Genomic DNA, 19,727 nt, shown 5'->3' on the forward strand with positions numbered 1-19,727 from the left:
TTTAAGTCCTGCAGCAGCCGTCTCATTTCCAGCACAAAACCCGTCCCAGCTCAGGAGGAGTTTAACTGGTTGGGCCCCAGAGCAGCCAGGCAGCAGTGGAGTTCACGGAAGAGAAAGCCACCAGGAAACACCCAGTGAGGGGACCCCCAGCCCGGCAGGATGAGCCCTGGGGGGCTGCAAGCCCGTCCCTCCTGTGGCTCACCCCCGCACACCCGAGCAGCCCTTGGGCACGGCAGGCAAATTAGAAAAGATTAATTTTTCCTGCTGTTATGCTTGGTCCAAGCATTTTCCATTTGGCCTATCCCAGTCTTGAGGAATATTATAATTTGGTTTCGGAGCTACAAAACCAGCCTTCTGGGCAGCCTCGTCTGCTCTCAGTATGATCCCTGCTGTAAAACATAGCTTTCCTTAAGGCAGCGGGGTCACTTTGCCCGGAGGAAGATGCTGCTGAGGAAGGCTCCGGGGCCCCGGCCAGCAAGACTCTCCTGCACAGCACGGGGCGTGCAATTAGCTGTACCTGCAACTGCAGCCAGCAGCACAGCCAGGCTTCTTTGTATCAGAGGGCTGGCACCTAAAGGGATGGGAACTTGCCCAAAGTTTCAGAGAAGACTTTGCAATCCAATTAAAAAAAAAAAAAAAATCAGGTCTGAATATCTAGCAGCAAATATCCCGGCAGCACCTGGCAGTAACACAGCATCTCCTGCAGACGACATTGCAAACGGTATTATTAAATAGCACTTCTCATCACTAAAAAAAAAAATAATCCCCAAGTACCTGACAAATGAATCTGTAGCTTTTTATCACATACACACACAAACACACACATCCTTCGCCTGCAGCTACGGCAGACAGCTCTCCAAGACCATGTTCTCGCCGAGCAGCAAGCCTGAGTCCAGATGAATCCTTCAAAGGATTCAAGGAAAAGAGAGTGACTGAACAACCATAATGAGATTTTCTGAAGTCCCTACAAGTCCATTAAGACCCTGGGCATGGCACATACCAGGTCTCGGTGCTCACCGACGTCCCAGCCCACGTCTGCGGCGGTGCAGCAGCTCCCATGCACGGGGCGGTGCGGTGGCAGCGGCGGCGGAGGGGGTTGAAGCGCGATGAGCTCCAGCCCGCTCCCCGCAGGGCAGGACCCCTCCTCGGCCCCCTGTCTGCTTTCCAAACTCTGGGGGAAAATTTTCTGAGGTTTTACCTCCTCCTCGCTAGCCGGAGCGGCTCTGCTTCGCCACGGACGGCAACACTGCTGCGGTCCTGCCCGGCCACTGGCAGGCACCGGGAGGTCCGGATGGCAGCGCCGGGCTCGGGGCTGGGAATGCAGGGTGGACCGTGCTCCTGGGCAGCCGGGTGCTACCGGCACAGGCACTTGCAAACCATTTTGCAAATAAACTGAACCAAAACCCACGCAATTGCCTTGATTTTTTTTTGTTGTTGCACCAGGAGCGTCGCTCGGAAAGCCCAGCCGCAGCCATTAACTCAGGCTGGAGCGGCTGGGTCCGCAGGAGAGGATTTCCACCTCTGTGCCAAGCTGAGGGGCTGATCCCCCGGAGAATCAATCACCCCCTGAAGCTGCACCGCTCCCCGCTGCAACACCCCGGCGATGCCAGGCCCCGTGCGACTGCCAGCGCGCCGAGCTTTTGGGAGCAATTTGATCTCATGTGTGTATTATTCAGGAGGGAAAAAACACATCTGCCATGCATTAACGCTTGCTCGGGAACAAAGTTATTTTAGGCATTGTCAAGCACTTCTCACATTAATTCATGCACATTTTTAAGTGCAGCACGTTAATGTATTTAAGAAAGTTCAGGCTGAACTGCAGTCCCACCTGCCGAGCCCCAGCCCTGCAGGGAGCCACCTCACCAAGCTGCGACTCACCCCGATGCAAAGGGGTACGGCACGCACCCCCATTGCAGCGAGACCCGGCTCTCCAAGTTCAGCTCCTTGTCACTAAATTAAGCGTTTTCGGTGCCGCTCTCCCAGGTCTGCCAGCGCCACGGCACGCGGGGCCACCGCTGGCACCATGCTCTGATTTTTGTGCACATCCCGCATCCCGGAGCAGGGCGATGCCGCAGGAGCTGGTCCCTTCCCGGCAAAGCCCTCGGGAAAGCCACTGCGGCAGGCACAACGCCCAAGCCTGGCAGAGCTCGTCCCCCACGGCAGATCACGCCCCAGCGCCGTCGTGCTGGCACGTTCTGGGTGTTTCCATCCCTGCAGCTCTCTTGGGTCAGCAAAGCCTCGAGAGGCAGCAGCAACGGGCACCCCGGTTGCGCTGCCGTTCAGCCAAGAGCCACTTACCTACGGCAGTGACAGCGGGCACAGGGACAGAGGACGGGCTCCTCCTTTTATTCCCCCTCCTCCCAACACAAACCTCTGGTCTCGGGCAGGGACAGGCGGGGTCACCCCTCTTAGGGCTCCGGCTCCCCCAGTTCCGCCACCGCACAGGGCTGCTGTGCCTGCACCACGGCGATGCCCCGCAGGGATGCCCCTTCTCCCGAACTGTGCCGCGGGGTTCACCGGGAAGCGATTCCCAGCCCCGTTCTGGCCCCGTCACATCAGCCACGTTTCTTCTCCGAGCCACATCAGCAAACCGTGGCAGGTCTAGGAAAGGAGCTGGGGAAGGAGCCGGCCTTCCCCGCAGCCGGGCTCCCAGAGCGGGGGGAGAGCACGCCCGTGGGGCTCAGGACCCAGTGTCTTTGGAGCCGCTCGGGGTTGGCTTCAGGCCGCGTGTGCCTCAGCACTTAGAGGAAAAAGCCCACTCATCGGAGACCTGCGATGCGTGATCTCCCGGGAACGCTTTTCTTTCAGAAAGCACTGACTCACGGGAGCCCAAGGAAGCCCACACCCGTGGTGTCATGGCTTGAGATGCTTCACAGCCCCGACCCCGCTCCCTCCACGCGCCGACCCGCACTGTCACCACGCAACACCCCACGGCCCCTCAGCCCCTACAGAAACGCCCAAGAGCGTACAGTTACAGCAGAAAATAAACGCAACCGGTGACGGCTGCCCAGGGCAGTGCGGCACGGCCATTGCAGCACTGGGGTCTCTTCCCAGCCCTGCCCCACTGCTCTGCCCAGCCTGGAGGGGCCAGCCCGGCCATGCCGATGCCGTGGGGAGGTGCACGGGCACACGGCACAGCGGGCTCACCCCCAGAAAGCTGCATCCCCGCCAGCCCGGCAGAGCTGCCAGTCCTTCCCCGAGGCTGGCGCTGCTCGGGGCTGCGTGGGCTGGCCGGCACCGCTGCCAAAACCCCCGCCGCACTCTAAAAATTGACACCGAGAGTAGCAACAATCCCTCGGCGTTTCCGCTGAGGCGTGCGGCAAACGGGGCGACGATAAAAGCGGTGAGCCCGCAGGGGCTTTGCAGCCGGTGGGGCGGGAGGGCGAGCGCCCGGCCACGCCAGGGAAACGATGCCGTCCTCCCGCAGTCACGATGCTGGAGAAACGGCTGCTTCCCTGCAGCTCCCGAGAGCCGAGTGTGCTTAACACTGGCGGGGGGGGGGAAACAACAAACCCCACAAATTAAAGCCCAGCCATCTGGCTGCACAAGCATCAGGAAGGGCTCCCTGTGCACCCAGGAAAGGGACTGGACTGACCCTGCACCACCTGGGGCACCAAATCCCTGCTGCAAGACGGACGCTCATCCAGGGACCAGCCCCCTACGACAAGAAGGTCCCCAGACAGGGTCTTCGCTACGAACTCCCCAGTAACGAGGCTGGGCTGAATTATTCATCCAGCCATGCAGTTGTGTTTTTCTTAGTCATCGGGTCAGAGGAAGCAGCGAGGCACGGAGGCGCTGACGGGGACCTGCTGCCGTCGAGCGGCACGGGGGAAGCAAACCCCAGCAATTCGGACCAAATTCAGCATCGCTGACCAAGCGGACGGGCAAGGTCCTGGCCAGCAGGGTCTGTGCTCCCTGGACACCTCCAGCAGCCTCCTGCGCTTGGCTTTGGGGGGAAAAAAAAATAATCATTAACGGGGGGTTGTTTCAAGGTTGAGAGCAATGGGCACCGATGCCAACAGCTCTCCCTGGCGCGAACGGTACCGGGAGCTGAGGTTGGTTCAGCCTCATCGTCGGTAACGGGGAGCAGCGGCATCGGCGCTGGGGCAGGACCCCCAGCTCCTCCTCTGCCACCCCCGGCACGCATCGCGCCGCACCGCAGGCGCGCAGCGCACACGGCGGCGGCTTGGCGGTGCTTCGCTAATAACCGCGTTAATGCCATAAAACGGTGTGCGTCGGACGAGGCGTTCGCCAGTGGGGGGGGGGCGGCCGCACCGTTGCCGTGGTGACGCCCGCGCAAGCAAAGCTGGAAAAGCCAAAGCCTCCATTTCCCCAGCGTGTCACTGGGGCCCAGGAACATCGCGGCTCGATGGGAAGGAGGAAAACATCCTCAGACACGGGCAGACTGAACGAGGGCTGACGAGGTCCGGGCTCGCCGCAGGCGGACGGCTTTGCGGCATCCGACCCGGGCAGGTTCGGCTGCATTGATGCAGCTGGGCACGGCTCCACACCGCTCCCCTCCTTTCAATAAATTAAATATTAAAAAAACCCCACAGAATGAAACAAAACCTGTCCAGATGTTCACAACAGGACCAGTTGCATCCTCAGAGACATGCTGTCGGTCTTACGACCTCTAGAAGACGACCTTTCCTGCCTGCGGGCAGCACTGACCCCAGAGCCACCACGTCTGCAACACAAACATCTCCCCAGCCTGAAGCCCACCAAGACCCCCGCGGGGCTTCTCCTCGCCCTGGGACAGCCTCAGACCAGGGCAATGAGCACCACTCTTTAAAGCTGAAGGAGCACGAGCTCCCAACACATATTAGTTAGGATCGGGAAGAAATATTTTTTCCGATGCAGGCATAAAGATGAAATATTTGCTGCTGCTTTCAAGAGGTTCTGCAATCCTTCAAGGCAATGACTCGGTGCTTAGCCAGGATTAAAAACGCTGTATGCTCCTGTTAGACAAACAAAGCTGTATGAGTTACACCGCTCCGGTGGAGATCCCTTGCCGGGGGAGCAGGGGCAGCTCCATGGCTCTTGGATGGAGCCGGCAGCGTGTACAGCAGCACCGCGGCTTCGCTCCCCTTCTCGCCGGGCCGCGAGCGGGGCCAGGAGCTGCACAGGCAGCGCGGTGCAGCCAAGCAAGGCGAGCATCGCCCCGGCTCTGCCTGGCTGTGGGCGTACGACGGCAGGGCACAGCGCTCAGCCAGTCCCGTGCTCCGGGGCGAGGATGTCCCCATGGTGCCACCAGCACTGTCCCATGCAGGAATCCCACAGCTCCCAGTGCTTCCCCAGCTTCCCCCCCCTCCCTCCTCCTCCTCCTCCTCCTCCTCGGGGCTCCCCGCCAGCGGCCACCCCAGGTCCCCCTGCATCGCTCACCCCCCCCAGGACAACACCACCGGCAAAATATTTTGCTTCCAAAGGCTCTGCAGGTGAACAAGCCCTCCATTCCTAAATTCCCCACTGCCATAGGAACCAGCGCGTGTCCCCCCACTGCCAGCCAAGGACGAGTGGACGACCGCTCAGACACGCGCTGCGCTGCGGCTCCTTCCCCCGTAAACACAGCTCCGACCCACTTGGAAAGGATTGTTTCTCCCTTTTTTTTTTCTTCCCCCAAAGGGGATCGATCTTCTGCCGGCACTCACTGTTCCCAGCTTCGCAGCGGCCAATTGCTCCCCTTCCGATTTGCCGCAGCGATGCTCAGTGTTACCATCGCAGGGCCCAGCAAAAGCCCCATCAATGGGACCACCCTGACCCCTGTCTCCACGGCTCGGGTCTCTCCACCCTTTGCAGATGCAAGGAGGAAAGCGGCTCTTTGGGAAGAGGACGAAGGGGCAGGTGCTTTTTGGGACAGGATGATGCACAGGCAGCACCCGGTGAGCTCGGCCGGAGACAGCTCCCCCCGCACCAGCTTTTCGGGAAAGGTGGCGATGTCCCGCTGCAGCCCTCCCCAGCACTACGAACCCGGGACCGGCACCTTGCCCTTCCCTGCGTGCACACAGAGATCACCAGCATCCACACCGGGAATAAAACGAAGCCCACTGGGGGCAAATAATCAGCGGTAATAAAATGAGACAGCGGCTCCGCGGAGCAGCAGCGAGGGCTCGGGGGGGTCACGGGGGCTGAGCAAGACGAGAGCCGTGGGGCAGGGATGCCCCTAGATGCCCATCACGGGGGCGGCAGTGGGGCGCAGAGGCACCCCAAAGCCCACCCGTCCCCGCCGGCTCAGCCACCTCCCCTCTGCTTTCAAAGAAAAACCCAGTTCTGCACAGCTGAATTCAATATTTTATCGCAAATAAAAGATGAAAGTGAAATTAAGCCAAATGTATTCCATGAAATATTCAAACCATTTAGACTCACTCTAGACCCATTTAAATGTTTTATCATCTATAAAACGCCCCCTCGCAGGCCCCGGCACCACGAGCAGACCCAGCGTAACGCCTGGCTCCGCACCAGGGCAGCCGATGCTCCAGCACCCGAATTGGCCTCCCCGGGACCAGTTTCTCACCTGGCACCATCCGGAGAGGTGCAGACACACCACATCTGTATGCCCACAGCCTTCCTCCAGCGCCGACCTCCTCCTCACCCCGCTCCTTTGCAGGGAGAGCCTGCTAAGCTGGAGCGAAGCGGGGAGCGGGGCTTTGACCCACACCCCCGAGGATGGGGGGAAACGGCTCCGGCTGCCGCTCATGGGCAGAGCGATCCCCGGCGGCAGCTCCACTGCACCCATCATCCCCGCAGGAGATGGGTGCTGCAGCGAGGACGCTCGCACTGAGCGGGTTCATCACCCCACACCGAAACCCAACTCCTCGCAGAGACCTCGCAGGGCACTTCAAAGCGCGGCCACGGAGCTACCGCCAAAAACTCGTACGATTTTATGATGGACAAAGCAATGCTTCTCTTCCCATGCTGCTGCAGGAAAAACAGAAATAAGATAAAGGCATGGAAAGGCTCCAGGAGTGCAGGCAGCCATCCCCACGGCACGATGCCATCCCCACGCCGGGGACAGACACATCGCCAGCCCCGGGCGCCCGCAGAGCCAGGACTGTGCCTGCTGGTGGCCCGGCCATGGTGAACGCTGGTGGCTCAGGGAAGGGGACACTGCAATGGCACCACACGCACCCGGGCGCCGCTTCCCAACCCGCCTCTGCACCGCAGCGCAACTTGCCTGGAAAAGAAATTAAAGGATTAAGAAATTAAGCCGTTCTGGTCAGACTCTACAGGGCCGGGGAAGCGACTCAGCTCACTCTTTCCACGTAGGCTTGCAACAGGCTGCGGATGTGCAGGAATTGCATTTTCCACTTGAGTTTCCACCATGTTCATCCCCATCCTCTAACGGGGTTTTGAGCTCCCGTACAGCTCTAACGAGGAGGATACAGAAGCAGATTGTGGTGAACGGCTTTACAACCTCCCTCCTTCCACCAGCGGCTCCCGAGTGCATTTTTTCTGTGCCTGCGCCCTGGCTCTGCAGCTCCCGAGCAGCCCAGGCCTCCTGCCCTCTGCCTGAGCTAATTACACTTTTAATTTCAACCATCCTGCACTGGGACAGACCCGTGGGGATGCCGGCTGTTGGCACGCGCCGGGAAGCCACCACGCAGCAGCAGGGCTGCAGGAGCCTGGGAGACACCGGCACCCTTCCAGGAGCATCTCCCACGAAACCCCACGTCCCCAGCGCTCTCGCTGTCAGCTGAAATGGATGCAAAATGTCACACCCGGATTAAACGCACAGCCTATTCCGGGTGGTATTTCCCAGACACCGAGGGGGTGGGAGAGGCCCCGGCGTGCCGAGAGCGGGGCAGACACCTTCACACCATCCTGCAAACTGGTTAAGAGTTTTCTTAACCAGGCTCCGGGTCTCGAGGCTGCTCCAGTCGCTCATTTAAAGAGCGACTCAAGCACTTCTCTGCTTTGAAGACATTCATCCTATTTCTTTTTGCCTTCCCCAAGGCAGGAATCGAGTCTGTTGTCCACTGGGATTACCGCCAGCACACGGGTGTTTGCAGTTTACTGGTGTGCTGCAGAACTGGAGCGCACCGAGGAGGTTTATTATTTTTCAAATGCAAGAGCCAAAGAAACATGAATAAAATACTAGCAGATGTGAGAAAGCGGGTGCAGCCCGCCACGGGTGCTGCTCACAGCATCTCTTGGCAACTGAGCCCCTGCATGCAAATGACAGGCTTCACCGACTGCAAAGCTGTGTCCCTCTGCAAGGGAGGAGAGCAGCAGCTGAAAGCAAAGCAGGGCTCGGTTTCCCAGGAAAAATGGCTATTTACTCCCCGGAGAGCCCGTCCTGGGAGCGGGGAACAGGAACCAGCAGCAGCTGCGGAGAAGCTGTCGTCCTAAGAGTCAGATACGACGTAAATCAATAAAATCGAGGCGTGTTCCTGCTACCAGCGCCTGCCCTCCCTGTGCGAGCACTCCGGGACCTGCCTCACCTGCTGCCGGATTCGGGCAGCACCTGGTCCTTACGGCACGCGGTCCTCACGGCACCGGTGCCAGCGTCTCCTCTGCCTCCCGAAACCAGGCAGAAGGGGTGGAAAGCATCCCAGGAAAGCTCCTCTAGGCAAATTTAGCCCAGCTTTCCTTACAGTGAGAAACGCAAAAGTATGAAATCAGCTACTGGCTTCTATCAAAATTCTATCAAAATTCATACAGCAATAGGAGATGCACAACAAGCCAATTTCAGACAAAGAGCTGCTGGGAACACACACCCAAGGCATCCTCCTGCCCGTCCTGCCACGCCAGCACCCACGCAGGGCTCCTTCCCCGCCTCCCCCGGCCCGGAGCGGTCGCACCCACGTTGCCGCTGGCACGGCAGCCCCACGGAGGGCCAGGCAAGCCCTTGGCCCGGGCAACGCAGGCAGCGCCAAGATGCCCTTCCCAGGGGAAGGCCAGTGCTCTCGCAGGGGTGCGGAGCCGGGGCTGTCCCCTCCGGCGCTCCAGCTCATGGCCCTGGGGACCAACCTAAACGCACCCGACTGCAGCCTGCAGCAGCCCCCCTGCCCAACCCTGTACACGTTGCCACGCTACACGGCAAAGTGTGCAAAGAGAAGAGACTAAACACTCTGCTCAATGCCCACAGTCCCTTCCCTCGAACGTTCAGGACTAATTTTGTATAGAAAGACACGCTGGAATTAATTTACTTCCGTTTCTTTCTTCCAGCCTAAGCAGATCCCCTCCCACTTTTTCCAGATTGATCCATCAGAAAATTAGCCCTGCTAATGCTCCGTGCCAGCCGCTGAGATAAAAGCCAGCCCTTGGCTTTCAGATGGCTCCAGGCTGCACCAGCCCCTCAAAGGGAGGCACCTCGGCAAACGCTGCGCTGGAGCATCGCCCCGAGGACAGGGATGCGGGCATCTGCTGGGGACCCGCGGGTCCTCAGGGCATCCACACCTCCCTCCCCTGAGTGCCAGGGACCAGACTTGGGACCAGATGAGACCCAGGACCAGACTTGCCGAATCCAGACCGCGGCCAGTGTTAGTTTGCACACCTTGCATGGCTGGAACGAAGCTTTCCATCTCTCCTGCAAAGTTTAGCTCGCTGAGGGAGTCAGCAGGCAGCCAGCAGCTGCTGTTTTGCCGATGGAAGGTGCACACACATGCTACAAAAAACAAACAGAGATGCAACAAATCTCTTATGCAAAAAAACATATTATATACCGCTGATTCCACCCCCAGAGCAGCACGGGGCTCAATGTAATCAAGAGTCCTTAAAGCTCAGGGTCACAAGTGACAGCTTTTATTTACAGTGCACAGCAGCCGTCCCAGCGGGCAGATTAACTGCGGCACGGCCAAGGCTGGAGCAGAGAGCACGGCTGCTGCCGGCTCGCCCGCATCCGAGGAGGCTGTGCCTGCAGGGAGCCGCGGGTCTCCGCAGGGTAACAACCAGCAGAAACCCCTCCTGGGCACGTTGGTGCAAAGCGGTGGACGTCAAAGCCCAGCCTTCAGAGGAAATATTCCCGGCACCCAGCCGCCTGCTCGGGAAGCCCAAAGCTGTGCCAAAGCACCAGGGCTGGCTCCTTCCTCCTCCTCCCGCAGCACCTAAGCATGCTTTGCACCAGGAGGGTGTTGGTTTGCTCCCTCCCCTTGGGGCAGCAAGAGAGGAGCGATACCGCTACGTGCCTCGGAGAAAACGAAGACAAACCACCCTGCTCTGAACTCCGCCAGCAAAGCACTTCCTAATGGTTTCATCCCACTGATTAACGCAGAAACCATCTCTTCTGCTAACGCAAAGAAACTCATTAGCACCTCTTCCCAGGGAGAAAAGGCTCATCTTCATTTTTTTTCTTTCATGTTCTTCTCCTTTCAGGTCCAATTAGTACAAAAATTTTAACTCGCCTGACCCTGCAAAGATCGGGATAGCGCGGGGCTGCGAGCACCGGCTGGGCAGCGAGCGTCGGGGTGTCCCCACGGAGCCCGGCCGTCATCGGGGAGGGGGCACGCAGCGGGCTCACGTGGCCCTTTGGTTTCTCGGCTTTGGCAAGACATTCCTCGTTAGTTAGCTGCTACGACGAGACAGAAATACCGTTGGCTGCGCAGCTTTAATTTCTGACGAGGTTTCTGCTCCAAAATTACAGCAAAAGGCAGCTTCTTCAGTAGCACCGAGAAAAATGGGATTCACACCCGAGTGATAAACCTGCTCTTTCGCAGGAGACCCCTTCTCCCTGAAACCCTAACGTACGACGTTAGAAAAGCACGCGGGACCTGCCCCAGGCAGCCGCTCTGCCTGCACAGGCAGGACCCATCCTGCCCTCGCCAGCAGGGATCTGCAGGGAGAGACCTGGCCCCACCACTGTCCCCAAGCAGAGGGATCCGCTGAGACCCCCCGGCCCCAGGGAAGAGGAGAAGGCAGACTTCGTGCTGGCTCGGCACAGCCCTGGCCACTCCACGGCTCGTGGGAGGGAATAACTAAGCCCCCCATTATCTATAGCAATGGCTGGAAACCCCGAAGGCGACGCCTGCGACCGAGATGCCGGAGGCAGAGAGGGGTTTGCCCCCCCGGGAGGCTTCTTCCTCGGGGGGAAGCAGCACAGTAACTCGGACAGAAGTCTCTGTCGCTCCAAGCGAGCCCCCTGCTCGGACGAAGCCCCTGCCAGGAGCAGGACCTTGCCCCAGGGCTCTGCCTCACCTTAGGGGCACCCACGGCATGGGGGGGGCGGGGGAGGGAGGGAGGGGCTCGCCCCAGCACAGCCAGCAGCGCACCCCCAGCCAAACCCTCCATTCGGCACCCCCGGACGCCCCGGCACTGCGGCGGCTGAACGGGGAGGGCTGGTGTATCCCTGAGGAGCTAAAGATGCTCCCCCAGTAAAACCAATTTTCAAAAGAAGGAAAACAGAAGGACTCGGCCTCTCCAAAGCTAGAAGCCAACAGGTACCATTTTGATGCATTTTTTTAATACTGTGATCATCTTTATTTCCCTAGTACCAGTGGTTTATTTTCCAAATATATTTAGATCAACATCCTTCTTTGTTTATCATCGTCTCTTAAACAAACACAATGCGAGAGGTTCTCCCTAACATAAAACAGTAGGAGGGAAAAAACCTAGGGGGCCATTAGGAATTGTAATGCCAGATTAATTTTAAATGGATTTCTATTCATTTACATTCACTCAGGCCTACATAATCCATTAGCCATAGCTTTGTGTGTATCTAATGGTTTGACATCCTCAAAAACGAGCAGCTGATCCTGCAGCCCACCGGGACCAGTGGATGGACTGGGAGAGGAGGCAGAGAGCAGCTGGGTGGGCGCGCAGGCTGGCCCCCAACGCGGCTCCGTCCCATCCTAGGGTGCTTCGCAGAGACCAGCTGGCATCAAAAGGAGCGGAGACAGTCCCAAAAACAATGGCAAGAGCTGGGCAGCTCCATCCCCGCAACGTCCCCAGCCTTTCCTCAGGCTCCTGCCAGCTCCCCCAGCCAAGCAAGGTCGTGCGTGCACAGGAGCCCAGCTGCCGCACGCCCTGGCCTTGGGGAGGTCCCCATGGTCTCCGCCACCAGCGAGGCTCAGTGACCGCTGCAAACTCCGCCGAGAAAGCCCGATGCACCGAAATAACGCCCTGCACTCGCTCAGCACCTCTTGCCCTGGTCCAAGGCGAACGCAGCAAGAACCCAGCGACCGCCTTCTCCAACGACAACCACCCACGGTCACAAACAGCCTTGCTTGCTTCAGCCAGAAAACCTGATGCCAAATTGTGAGATTACAGAGAAAAGGAGCCGCGATGTGACAGTTTTGTTATTAGACAGACACAGATTAAAACCCAAGCGCACTCTCACAGCAGAAGGCTCCAGCATTACCACCCCGGAGCTTCATCTGCATCGTGATGCAAACAGTGAGAGGGGCACAATTACATGGCGCCTGCAAACAGGATTATCTTAATGGAAACGGAGATGTACAATCAAAAAACTATTTCCATGTCCCCCCCAAAATTATGAGTACCTTACAAAGATGATAATAATGAGTTTTAGGGTATACACATGATCTTCCCCGCTTTATTATCTGCCCATTTCAAACCTATGTAGCTCTCGCAGCTCTATTACAGAAGTAAATTAACCCTAATTTGATTGCTTCTCAGTAGCAGTCGTTTCGGCGCTCTAATCAATAAGTCACAGGATTTTATGACTGCCCTTGGTATCAATCATTGCAACCAGTAATAAAACGCTTTTCATTTTAAGAACACCTGAAATACCATGTAATTACCTTTGTATAAAATTATGGACTCCAATTTACCAACTTGACCAAGCTGCTGCTGCAGCCCGCAGCGCCACTCTGCATCGAAAGCCTATTTGCAGGAAAGAACATCGCTTTCTTTCTAAAGGCTTTTTGAGCTGTCCCTCATCTCTTCCACTTGTCACTGTACCAGCAAGTTATTATTCACAGCCCCGTGAAATAGGAGGTCACAAGAGACACCCATCTCCCAGAAATCCTCCAAGAAAGGGGGAGATGCGAGATCCTGCTGAGAACAGGCGGTTGGGAAGACGGCGTGTGGCATCACCACCAGCTCTTCACCGCATCCACCCATCACCGCCGCGGTGCCAAAACGGAGCCAAAAGCCATCGCACAGCGAGACGACGCAGCCGGTGCCCCGACAGCAGGGCAGGGAGAGCACAGCCCCTGGCCACATCCCCGGTCCCGAGGGCCGAGTCCCCCCAGGAGCCTACAGCACCGGCCAGACGCCTCGGGGGTGGAGAGCTCGTGGTTTGGGGAAAGCAGATGGTTGGGGAACTGGTGAGAGAGAGGGAGCACCTGATCCTCGGGCCAGAGACCCAAGCCAGGCGTGCTGCCGGCTGCTGCTTTGGTAGCGATAGCTCAGAGGAGCCACCGTGGCCTTGGCAGCATCCGCAGGGCTCCCTCGCTGCCCCTTCACAGCCCGCTGTAAGGTTTCTTTGATGCCATCTCTGTAAAGTCACCGTCCCCATTGCTCTGCTGTCCCACCCCAGGGGTGCCCGCGGTGGCACTGCAGCCCCCCTTCACCAGGGGCTGCCTGGACCACGGCGTCCCTGGGCAGCCCCCCCAGCCCCAGCAAGGTACCACGGGGGAAATGCAGCCAAGAAAAGGCTTCGAGGGCCCCGGCCGGCACTAAGACGTTCCCGCTGGCAAAGGATGCTCTGCCCACGGCAGGACATTGCAGGACATGAGCTGTCTCCCCTTCTGCCCCCCATTTCCCACGTTATCCCCTCTGTCGAGCAGGTTCCTGCTGTCCTCGCTGGTGCCACACAGCCCCGACACGCTGCCCTCAGGGCTGTCCCCGCACCGGCAGCAGGATGCTCCGGTCGCTGCCAACAAAACAGTTATTCTCCGAGAGCTCAGAGACCCCTCAGCACGATGCCTCCCCTCCATGCCAGAGGGAGCAGGGCCACCCCGGCACCGCACCCCCATGCCAGCACCCCAAAGCTGTGCTCAGGAGATGTTTCCAGGGGATTTTGGTTTGTGTCAGTTTTGTTTTGGGTTTTTGTGGGGTTTGTTTGTTTGGTTTGATTTTTGGGGTTTTTTTTGGAAAAAACAAACTCTTAAAAACACTGAAACCAGCTTAGGGGAATATTTTCACGGGCCAGATGCTCAGGCCTCAGCAGTTGTTCTTACACGAATCATCCCCAGGACCCAGAGCAGAGGACGCGCTCCCCCATCCTCGTGCAAAGCTGTAACGAAGAGGCCGCCGCCATCAGACGGTTGCTCAGCCCCGAGGTGCCCCGGCTGGAGCTGACACGGATCGGGATGACGAGATTCTTTAAGTCACTGGAGCAGTATTTTGTTACTCCTCTGCAAAAGCCATCACTCACCTGCCAGACCCTGCAGGCAGGGACCGAGGAGCCCCCCAGGCACTTACCCTGAAGTCGATTCCAACCGTGGAAATGAAGCTGCCGGCAAGGAAAGCACCGTCTTTGAACCGCACCAGCAAGCAGGTTTTGCCGACCCCCGAGTCGCCCACCAGCATCACCTGCAAGGGAGGGAGGCGGGGGCGTTAGCCACCGGGTTTCGGGAAGGAAGCCCCACTGCAGCCGGTACCTGTCTCCATCCCAAAAGTCCCATCCCAGGAGCAGGCAGCAGATCCTGTATTCTCGAGGGGGGGAAAAAGCACGCCCAAGAGCGATGTCCTTGGACCCGGGGAGGGTGGGGGACAGAAAGGGGGGACCCACAGCGGGATTATTCCCCACCCTGCACCACACCTGTCCCTGAGCACTGGCCAAACTCGAGACACCTTCCCCTGACCAGCACTGAACAGATCCCCCGTGGGAGCACAAACACCCCTTGAAAACCAAGAGGTGCTGCCTAGGCGAGGCAGGCTGCGACCGACGGCTGCGGGGCCCCCGCTGCCCCCAGCGCACCCACAAAACACCCCACACCCCACCACGTGCGGGGCTTTCTGGGAGGGCACTGCTGCCATGGGGAGACTTCACGGGGTTCCCCAACCATGAGCACCAACTCCAGGGGTGCACCCTGCCCTCCGTGAGCAAACCCCTTTGGTGGGACCCGCGCAGCCTCACGGCCGCCCTCCTGCTCCTCAGCAGATGCCGAGGGAGCCGCTCCCAGTGCCGCCTGCCTCAGTTTCCCCACCCAGCAGCAGCCCTGGTTGCAGACAGGGCAGGCACCCCCCCTGCTGCAAAGAAACCATGGCAGAGCTGAAACTGCTCCTACACGCCGCTCCCTGAAGCCTTTGCTCGCCCTCCTGAGCCCTCCTGCCCCCCGGGGCCGTTGACCCCGCTTCCCTCAGCAGGACGACAGCTTCCCGCCATCGAGAAATCCCAGACCACGCAGCCGAGCTGTGTTAGCAGCTTCTGCACCCACGCCGATTTGCATGGCTTCACACCAACACGGGAGGGTTCCCTCTCTCCCAAAAGCGCTGCCATTAGCCTTCCGCAAGCCGTTAGCCCATGACCAAGAGGTCTTAAGAAGGTCTTAAGAAGGCACTGCCCTGGGTCACACCGAACCCACACAGGAGCCACCAGAAGCAGCAAACGCCAACGCCACCATGCTGCGGCTCAGCCTCCCGAGAGGCGTCAGCAGCCCCGGCCACAGATGTAACTTGTTTTGGGGCAGGGGAGCAGTGCTGGGGAGGGGAGCGGGCGGCCGGGATCCGGTCACGGTGCTCCATCGCCCACGGCGCAGAGCCCCACACCGGGTCTCCCGCAGCAGCACCACGTGCAGCCGCGCACTGAGCTCCGGTACAACGGGGTTAGGGGAGCCAGCGAGCCCACGGATGTTTCTGTGCAAAGCCAAGGGAAGGGGAGGAAAAAACCAAAAAAGTCATTTTTAGTACAAAATAGTAGTATTGATTTTTTTTTAAACTTTCTAGAGCTCTGTTCTAGAGCAGAGCGACCGTTAAAGGCAGCTTCTCCCCACCCAGCACCACGGCAGCCTCAGCCAGGGCACACAGCAGCACCCAGGGCCGGGCTCACGCCAAGGGCTCGGTGATCAGGATCCGGCCCCGTGCCCGGGACTTGCGTTTGGCCACTGCCTCTGGCAGAGCTCGGGAGCCTCAAGAGAGGGGTAAGGGAAAGAGAAAGTTTAATAAACCAGGTTTTTACTGAATACGAAACAATTTCTCTCTGCCACTGGTTGAAAACCAGCCAGACCACCAGCAGAGGTTTTGGCTACCCGGCGCGTTTGGGCTTACCCGAGACCCTCGTTCGGCTCATCCCTGTGCCATGGGGGCAATCCCCAGGGAAAGCCCCAGCCCGGGCAGGGAGAGGCGAGCTCAAGGAGCGGAGGACCAGCGTGAACACGGAGGTGGCTCCATTTTAGAGAAGCTGTTGAACCATTACTGCTGCCGTATCAGGACCAACCGCCTACCAAAGCAACCAAATTCACTTCTTGAACACCCCTCACCTCCTACCGCGTGCCCCAAATCTTAACAACACGATGGCCACGCTGATTGCCACAGGCACCGAGCTCTCCGACACAGCGTGCCAAGGTCGGACTTGCCACAGCACACACCGTCGTCTCAAAGCTCGGTTACGAAGATCCGCGTTAGAAATGCAGTCAGATGGGTCAGGCTGAATTGCAGGCTCAGCCAAAATCGCTAAGCGAGCTCCAAGCTGGGCTTGCATCGGGTCGCATGATGGGGGGGGGGTGCAAATACGTTTGATCTGTGACTCGCTCGCCAGAATCTGAAGCGGCGAGAAGAAGCCATCTGAGCCCTTAAAAGACAGCGCAAGCCGGAGACATTTCAACAGCAGCCAGAGCAGATTCGATGCGACTCGAGGAACGCCGGCAGCCCGCTTTACAACCGCATTTTGTAGGTTGTTAAAGAGGAACCAGAGGGTTCCAGTAACTCATCTGAGCAGAAAGCCTTTTGTCATCACTTGCAAAAGTTCCGCAGCCCTGCTGCCGGGGGCTCTGCGGGCGCAGCCCCCCCGCCGAGCCCGGCCGAGCCGCCCCGGGAGCCCGGTCCGGGCGGACCCGCCGCCGGAGACCCGAACCAGGCGGCAGCAGCACAGGAGGGGCGGGATGCCGGGACCGGGAGGGAGGGACGCCCGCCCGCTCCCGGTCCCCGGGAACTTCTCCGGCGGCTGCGGAGAGGCTGCACCCGGCCCCGCACCCGACGGACCCCGCACCGATACCCCAGCACCGTGCACCGGGCTCCCCGCTCCGCGCCCCTCCCCGCAGCCCCCCGGCCCCGCACCTTGAAGGCGAGGTCGTAGAACTCGCCGCTGCTGCTCAGCGAGGGCCGCCCGGCCGCCGCGCCGCCGTTGCGGGGCAGCTCGGGGGTGGGCGCGGGGCCCCGCGGGGCGGCGGCGGCACCGGCTCGGCCGGGCCCCTGGGCGGCGGGGGGCAGCGCGGCGGAGGGCGCGGCGCCGCCGCCCTTGCTGCGAGCCGCCTTCTTCCGCGACATGCCGGGGCCGGGGCCGGGGCCGGGGCCGGGGCCGCGCTGGGGGGGCGCGGGCTGTGCCGGCCGCCGCCGCCGCCGCCGCCGCCGCCTCCCCGGGCCCGGCCCGGCCCGGCCCCGCCGCCAATGGCAGCGCCGCGGGGGCGGCGGCGGGGGCCGGACCGCTCCGCTCCGCTCCGCGCCCGCTCGCTCCGCCCCGGCCCGCGCCGCACCGCACCCGCGGGAACGGGGGGCACCTGCGCGCGCACGGGAGCGGCGCGCGGGGCTGCGGCGCGTGCGGGGAGGGAGCGGGGCGGGGGGGGGCGGAAGCACACGCACCCACGGGGGGCACCCGCGCCCCGGGAAGCAGCGTGGGGTGCCCCACGCCGTGCCCGTCGCCCCAGCCCCGCGGTGAGGCGGGGAGCGCAGCGGGGTTTGGGGTCGTGTCCCCCTCCTGCTGCGGGTTCGCCACGGTCCGGGCACGGGTGGGGTGCGGTGGGGTGGGGGGGCTCACTGGAGGCAGACACGGAGCGTCCGCCGCCGGCAGCATCCCCGCGAGAAGCGGGGTCCGAGGAGCCCGTGGGGTGGACGGAGCGTGGGCTGCCGGGGCTGGAGTTTTTGTAAGACGGGAACCCGCGCTACCCCCGCTCTGCCTCAGCAACTGGTTTCAGCGAGCAACACTTGGCATCTTTCTGACTGCGAGCGAAGCGTCACCTGAGGCGCTTGCGACTCTCTCGACTGAAATAAACGTCTTGCGCTGTGTGACATCTTCCCAGCGGCGCGGCCTCATCCTGGCTGGAAGAGGAGGCTTGAACAGCCCCGTCGAAGCAGGAGCGGAAAATAAATTGCTCTGGTGAGAAGCCAGGCAGGCGCACAATGAAGATGTAAATAAGTAACAGCGCTTGCACAAGAGGGAGGGGAGGTGATGGCCAACACGGCGGGGCTCAGGCGGCCCGGCAAAGCCAGGGCCAGCGCCAGAGCTCGGGTGCCTGCCGCGGGGATGCCGAGGTGCCGATGCCGGAGCTCAGGCACCTGCCACAGCGATGCTGAGGGGTTGCTCTTGCCGTGGGCACGGACGAGCTTTTCCCTTTGCTGCCCTGGGAGCATTTATATCTACGGTTCAACGGCCCTAAAGCACTCCAGCGCGAGGAGGAGGAGCGGGCAGCAGAGCTCTGGTGGCTTTTGCCACGGACAAGGGAGATGAGCCGGGTCAGGAGCTCCTGCGCGTGGTTCCTGGGCGAGATCCCCCTTCTCCCACGCCAAGTGTTGAGCACGGCCGCAGCTGTCGCAGGCCCCAGGGAACGCCGAGGAGCTCTGGATTCGCAGCACTCCTCCGACACAGCTGAGGCCAGAGAAAAGCTGTCGCGGTGGAGGCTTATCACCCCGCTCCCCATCGCCCTCTCTTCATCCTGGCGATCTAGCCGGGAGATGGAAGACCTGACTCGTCAGAGCAGACTCGATGCCAGGGTTTTGCACTATAATCTGATTTTCCGGGACAGCTGCAGTCAATAGAGGCCGAGGCCTCGGAGCAAAGTGCGATGCTGGAGCCATCTGTGGGTCTGTAGGGTTTTTAACTGATCCCTGAGCAGCGACAAGGCTGTGGTAGAGCTTTTCCCTGGCACTGCCTGCCCGGAGAAAGGGGGTGCGCAGCCCCGGCACCCCACACCTTTGGGGCGCGCCTCCCCGTGGGCTGTGAGCACTGATACACGGGGACTTTTCCCCTCTTTCAGCCACAGTCGATGATGATGGAAATCTCTGTCAACAGCCTCGTGTTCAGGAGCAAACAAAGTCAGCTGCTTATCGCCGCCGCATCAGGGCAACGCTGGAGGAGGATGGCCCCGTATCACGGGCGGCAGCGGGGAAGCGTGCCTGGCTAATTCTGCCCTTATCAAAGGTCGTGTGCTCCAGCACCTGCAGCAGTGCTGATCCCCGCTGCCCCAGCCCCCCGAAATTCAGCCTCCTGCAGCGCCAGAGCTCAGAGCACCGTGTCCACGAACATTGCAGGGAGAAGCATCTTCAGCAAGTTTCTCCCCTTTAGAAAACGTGTGTGCAGAGACACAGTCTGCTCAGAAATCGCGGTCGCGCCTGGAGATGTTGCTCCTCGTATAGGTACAGAAAATAATGAGATAACTGCAGCTGAACTAAGGGGGCTATATTTACTAAAAATATGTTAACCGAACAACAGATGCCTGAGTATATGGCGTGCCTTGGGGGAGCAGAACTGTGGCGTCTGGCAGGGCTCCGAGCGGGGCCAGCCGTGACAGTGACTCTGTTACTCTGATACATCTACATATAAGCAGATCTGCTTTTAAAGGCAGAAAATCAGCTCGTCCCCGTCAGGGCTGTCGGCCCCAGAGGCCTGTTGTACCGCAGCGTATGGAGGACTGTCAATGCAAGCACTAAGAGGCAGCGAGTGCCAGGCACTT

At 60.0% G+C, this 19,727-nt stretch overlaps 1 protein-coding gene across 1 annotated transcript in view; it reads right to left on the minus strand.

Moving 5' to 3' along the window:
- Nucleotides 1-17,359, minus strand: part of RAB26 (RAB26, member RAS oncogene family) — a 31,102-nt gene extending 13,743 nt beyond the window's left edge. The window contains exons 1-2 of the mRNA XM_072877658.1: nt 17,119-17,359; nt 14,323-14,433 (exon numbers count right to left, since the gene is read on the minus strand). Of these exons, the coding sequence (XP_072733759.1) occupies nt 14,323-14,433; nt 17,119-17,328 (321 nt within the window). The 5' untranslated portion in view covers nt 17,329-17,359. The remainder of the gene's footprint in view (nt 1-14,322; nt 14,434-17,118) is intronic.
- Between the last annotated feature and the right edge of the window lie 2,368 nt (nt 17,360-19,727).

This window comes from Ciconia boyciana, chromosome 13 (genome assembly GCF_034638445.1).
Source record: "Ciconia boyciana chromosome 13, ASM3463844v1, whole genome shotgun sequence".
In the NCBI taxonomy this organism is placed as follows: Eukaryota; Metazoa; Chordata; class Aves; order Ciconiiformes; family Ciconiidae; genus Ciconia; species Ciconia boyciana.